Source organism: Salvia splendens, chromosome 20 (assembly GCF_004379255.2).
Source record: "Salvia splendens isolate huo1 chromosome 20, SspV2, whole genome shotgun sequence".
NCBI classification, from domain to species: Eukaryota; Viridiplantae; Streptophyta; class Magnoliopsida; order Lamiales; family Lamiaceae; genus Salvia; species Salvia splendens.
Genome location: NC_056051.1, coordinates 2,249,352 through 2,255,351, shown reverse-complemented (window position 1 = coordinate 2,255,351; position 6,000 = coordinate 2,249,352). Strand labels below are relative to the sequence as shown.

At 36.6% G+C, this 6,000-nt stretch overlaps 1 protein-coding gene across 1 annotated transcript; it reads right to left on the bottom strand.

Moving 5' to 3' along the window:
- Positions 1-631: 631 nt before the first annotated feature.
- On the bottom strand, positions 632-3,344 carry LOC121782532 (omega-3 fatty acid desaturase, chloroplastic-like). The gene is made up of 8 exons (XM_042180407.1): positions 2,649-3,344; positions 2,468-2,557; positions 2,294-2,360; positions 2,106-2,198; positions 1,841-2,026; positions 1,604-1,684; positions 1,158-1,295; positions 632-1,050 (listed from the first exon to the last, which is right to left on the bottom strand). Exons 1-8 carry the CDS (start codon positions 3,095-3,097, stop codon positions 868-870), a joined length of 1,287 nt encoding a protein of 428 aa, XP_042036341.1. The 5' UTR covers positions 3,098-3,344; the 3' UTR covers positions 632-867.
- Positions 3,345-6,000: the final 2,656 nt, after the last annotated feature.

Here is a 6,000-nt window from a genome sequence, read left to right as displayed (position 1 = left end):
TATAAATAACTAGATCCCAATGCATAACTAGAGATCATTTTATTAATTCAGTGTAATGTAATTTACGCGAATAAGATTACTATTTTATAACCGTTTCCGATCATTATAGGGGTGTAATTAGGCCATTCCCTAATCATTTAAATATGCCAGATGATGTCAATCATTTCAAAAGGAAAACATTGCATTCCAAATCTGAAAAGACCATTTTATCCTTGGAATTGATCAACACTCTTAATGACCTTCGTCTATATCACATGAGGAAATTTTAAAACTCAATCTCATTCTATCAATTTTTGATCTAATGATTGAGATTTCATCACTAATGATACATTAATATAATTTAGTTATTTATCGATCACTACCCTATATATATGTTACTCCATATAGTCTTTCGTGATCAGTAGTCAAATTAATTCGATTAATTCAATAGTTATGAAAATTTGCTTATTGGTTCGGTCTTTTAACATTTGTCACGGTTAACTTGTCATGGTGGAATGTTTCATAAAGAGAAGAAAGAGATAAAGATTAGGTCCATCTTTATTTTAGCCTAAAAGTGACTATAAAACGCACATATATGTTGCAATTTCAATCAAATATACAGTTTTGAATGCCATAACCCTACAACTCAACATAAAAATCAAATACACTATCATTTATATTCTTTGACAAATGCAGTCAATCTATTACTAATATATGATTGCTCCATCAAAGCAATGAAGCAAAAAATCAATTGTGTTGCCAAAAAAAAACTATCTATATTTTCCAAAGGTCAGCATGTTTGCAGTATGAGCTCAGACCATTGTCATAACAAAAAGCTTCAAAGAATTAGCATCTGCTAAAGAATCCATAAAAAAATTTCATCACAGCTCAAGATTTTTGACCCCCATTGAGTTGAGGATCTGTCTGATAATAGACGACGTCGCCTGTGTCGCTCACATAGTGATCCTTCTTCATGCTTCGCACGAGGTCTCCCAGCAAGTGGAGTGGGAGAGGGCCTGACTTCTTCGGCTCTCTGTAGTACTTGCCCAACACCCCCTTGGCTGCTTCCGTCTGCATTGCAAGAATCGGCCAAGGTCACGAGTCAAAAACATGTAAAACCAACTCAACTGTCTGAGGCAAAGTCGTGCGGATAAAAATGGAAAAAAAACAAAACTTACAGCTTCTATTAAGTTGTAGTGTGGGATTTGGGGGAAGAGATGGTGTATGACATGAGTTCCTATGTCATGATGGATGTTGTTAATCAACCCGTAATCACGGTCAAGTGTCGTGAGCCCGCCTCTCAGATAACTCCATTCCTGTTTTATCCAAGAAAATAGAGACATTATTAAAAAATAACTTCTAGTACAAGTTGAGTGAACATTCTCTCCTCCTGGATTTCATACTCTCTCGGTCATAAAAATGAGAACTTTTGAAAAGACACGGATTTTAATGCAAAATTGGTAAAGTAAGAGAGATAGAAAGAAAAAGTGTATTAGAAACAAATAGGTTCCATCTTTATGAGAAAAAAGTTTCCTAAAATGGAAAGTTTCTATTTTTAGGAAACAGACCAAAATGGAAAGAGTTTGTTTAGGAAACGAAAAGAGTATTATGAGTTAAGTTTTACCTTTCCGCGGTACCAAGGGAGCTTATCTTCATGGCCATGATGATGCAAATAAGTCACGATATCAAGCCACGCTACAAAGCCCTGAAGCACAAGTCAAATTCAAAGTTTTACCAAGAAGTCCGAGATAGGATAATTCATGATTAATTAATTCTAAAACTGCTCAAATCTTTGACAAGAAGAAGACACCACATTTTACAGTTGAAATATCATATAATCAACGGGATTGAAATGACTGACCAAGTAAGGAATGCCATATAGTTTGAGAAGCTGGACCGGACCCATGACAAAAGATAGTCCTACAAGCAAGGCAGCCATTGCAGTCCAACAAACTGTTGAGGTGATAATATCTTTCCTCTCAGCCGGGACAAATAAATCGCTGTCCGGGTGGTAATGAGAGCCTTTTTTCCCCGGACTTCGTTTCCACTGCGAACAAACAACAAAAAACAAGACATTAAAACGAATTCATAGGGAAAAAAACACATCGAAGAAGTAAGGTGCTCACCAGATAAATGGGATATGCCAACATTGGGAAAGGCAATGTAAACCTCATTTTCTTGGTTATACTGTCCATGCTATTGTAAATCTTCTCAGGCAACTGCATTTAAGAGTATGAATTCCGGATTTTGTGAGACATCATACAAAAGCATCAACAAACAATCGAGATTTTCGAATCCACAGAAACAAACTTACAGGGTGCCAAGATTCATCATTCTCAACATGCCCATGGTTTTGATGATGAGTTCTGTGACTAATTCTCCTACATCAATCAACCATAACAATCAACAATCAACAGCCAAAATGCTTCATTTACTAAACATAAACATTACCAATGCAATGAGAAACAGACATCAAATATGAACATACCATCCATGATAGGGCACCAAAATTGAAGAGTGGAGAAAATGGCCAAACACACTATTCAACTTGGGGTTGTTAGAAAAGCTTCCATGGCCACTGCATCAATCAATTCAAGGCACATCAAGATCAAATCTTTAACACATAAATCCCACCAAAAACACAAAAAGCAACCTCCCACAAACATTACCAGTCATGACCAAGGACAAAGAGAGCCCAGAACATGGTGCTCTGAGCAAACCAGTACAATGGCCAAACAAGCCAGCTGTTGAAATAGGCGGCGGCGGCGGCCATCCCCAAAACAGCCACGACATCCCTCACCACATACCCCACAGACCTCCAAGGGTCCTTCACCCAGCAATGCTTAGGAATGGCCGCCTTTATGTCGGACAACTTGAACGGAGGCGGCGCCGCCGGGTCGAATTCTTTTTTCTCTTCTTCCAGTGGCTGAATCCTCAATGGCGCACTCACTCCCAAACCCCAATTCCGTTTCTGAGTAATCCCAATTGACGAAGAGGAAAACTGATTGGGCCTTGAAATTCTTAAATTGGAGCTACAGAGAGAATGGGGAGTCCTTGGTTTAGGATAGATTCTTGGAAGAGGCTTCAGGCCACAACCTGATATGACAAAACTCGCCATGAGAGAGAGAGGCAATCCAATAAAGATTTCACCTTTTTAAGAAGGGCGCTCTCCCTGTGTGTGTTTGGGAAAGAATTGTGGACTTGAGGAGTCCACAATTTGTGTATGGAAACAGAGCGCAAGTTGATTTTGGTGGAATAGAGGTGAGAGGTTGATGGGCCAAGTTGGAATCAAGTTGTGTAAAGGGTTTCACTACTCTGAAGTATGCAAGTGGGATCAATTTGTGGCTGGGTTGAAACATGAAAGAGAGATGGTTGTTGTATACTATGTTTATATACAGCCAGCCAACGCGTATCGTCTCTTTCTTCTCTATTTCCGATTTTACAGAGGCCTAATAATATCACGTGATTCTTAAGCCTCAAATCTAATTTGATTAGTATTTAGGTTTTCCGTTGATTATTGATGGGTTGGCCGTTGGTGCATTTGGATTTCCCTCCGTTTTAGGGTCTAAATCGAGTCGGTTAATTTGACTTCGGCTTCGATTTTGGTTTCAGTCTCGATTTTGGTCCTACGAATGTTGAGTAAGTGTTAGTATATTTATTTCAAACGAGTTGTTTTTAGGCATGTGATAAAACTGGTCAAAATTTTTGGATACGAAAATTAAAATTGAAAGACTAAAATATCTGATGAAATAAAATAAAAGTGATGGAATATTTTGCTTTTTTTTCAAAAAAAAATGAAACTTAGTGACGAGATTTTAAAAAGGAAATATAATTAGTGGTCACGTGGAGAAAAGTTATTAGGGAAGATAGAGAAAAAATACTATTAAAGTAATGTACTTTAAAGTAGGGGTGTCATATATGGTATAGTACTTCATTTCTTCATTGTTAAATTATTCATATTCTTTTTTGAAAATTAAGATAAATGAGTCTTTTTGGCATTTTCTTTTTTTATCTTTTCTATTTTATTTCATTTCTTACTTTATTTTTTTCTGCTTAACTGATAAATTTCTATTTTCTTAAATCTCGTGCCGAAAAAAATGACTTACTGGACGAAGGGAGTACAAGTAAGTCGCATAATTTCTTCATATTTCTTAAAACTTGTACGAAAATCAAATAGGACACTTATAGGGAATGGATATGGATTGAATAATAATTATGCACAACTTTGACTTCTTAAAATATGAATTCTTCGTAACTCAAATGTCATATCTTTGATAACGGTAACTAATATAAGCGGTGTCCATATCAAAATTACTCTGCATTTTAACAGCCAGAGGGCAACCGGAAGGGATCACCGAAAATAAAATCCTAAAACACACTCACAACAAAATAAAATAATTTTATAAACATGATCAATTTTAATAAATGATGGTAGGGTCTATATTACACATCTTTGTGAGTATGTTTTAAGATTTATTTTAGGTGAGATCTCTTCAGGAGGGCAACCTATATTCATTCTCTTGTAGGAGATGCAAACAGCTTTCATGGAATGCGTTATCAAAATATGACTTTACCGTGTGCTATAGCTTTATCTTTCTTTTATTCCACTCACACAATTATTTTCCACTTTCAAAGTTCCGACTTTGAAATATATTAGGTATACATCAAACATCTTTATTGTTATAGATTGAGAGTCCCATTATATTGTGAATAATTATATTTTGACCCCTTTCCGCATGTGGGAAATTCAAAACAGCTAGACTCATTTTCATGCCCATATTCAAAGGGCGGCTGCAGAAATTTTGGTCAACTCTTTATTTATTTATTTATTTTGGTACTATTAATAATCCCTCCATCCTTGGTTAATTAACATCAATTTTTTTTCTTTTTCTGATTGTCTCCAATTAATTGGCACATTTACTTTATGCTACTTTTACTTTTAGTAATGAAACTTATAATTCATTAACTCATTTCATTCACATTTTATTATAAAATTAATATTTAAAAGTAGGACTCACGTTTCCCCTAATTAACTTTTCATTACCACTACAATCTTAATGATATGGAACTCATCCTCCAGTAAGACTGTCAATCGTGTCATTCTCTCTTATTTTACCAATTATACTTTAAAACTTGTGTCGAACTAAATGGTCATACTTTTCAGGGATGTAGGGAGTACATAAAAGTAAGACTTACATTTTATTTAACATTTTCAACTATCTTTTCTTCACATTTCTTATAATCAGTACCGAGTGTGGGGGATAATTATCATTTTTCCTCTTTTCTCATTTCTGATAAAGAAAAAAACTTAACTTATTATGAACAACGTGTGTGCTTGTTGTGTGTGGAGAGAGAGAAATACCGACCATGCTTTTTCTATGAACAAAACTCATTTAGTCAATAGAGAAAGATAGAATTTTAGTGGGGACAAACTTTACATTGATGATCCATTTGAAGGGTTTTGTCGATAATTTGTTTTAGTGACGCATTCTATTTATGGCCATCGAAATTGAAATTGGTGTTGGAAATTCTGCAGGTTTGTAAATTATTAATTGTAGTCAATTCTAATTCATTTAATTAGAGCATCCACCATGGCGGCGAGCCTACCGGCTAGCCGATCCCTAGCGCTCGCCGGTCCGCTCGCCGAACCATTGCAGCCGGCTAGCGCCAAATCGGTGAAAAAACGGCGAACGCACGCCGATTCCCGGCCGCTGGCCTATGCGCTCGCCGATCGGCTGGCCGCCATTGCAGGCTCCCGATCGGCGAGCGATCGACAAGCGGATTTTATTTTATTTTTTATTTAATTTTCGAAACACTATATATACGCGATTTGCACGTCATTTTCATTTGCACAACTTGTTTTAACGAGTATTCTCTCTATCTTAATTTCTGTACAAGAGCAACAACGCGAAATGAGTAGCACGAGTGGTAGTAGTGGGGATGCTGAGGAGTACGACCGGCGAATGAACGAAGCGTTGGAGGCGTATACGTCCCGTGAGATAGACCGGCTGTTACAGAGGG

Coding starts and splice junctions, on each gene's coding strand:
- LOC121782532 (XM_042180407.1), bottom strand. CDS start 3,097: ATGGCGAGTTTTGTCATATCAGGTTGTGGCCTGAAGCCTCTTCCAAGA. Junction 1,685..1,840: donor TATATGGCATTCCTTACTTG/GTCAGTCATTTC, acceptor CTTGTGCTTCAG/GGCTTTGTAGCGTGGCTTGA. Junction 1,296..1,603: donor TCCCTTGGTACCGCGGAAAG/GTAAAACTTAAC, acceptor TGGATAAAACAG/GAATGGAGTTATCTGAGAGG.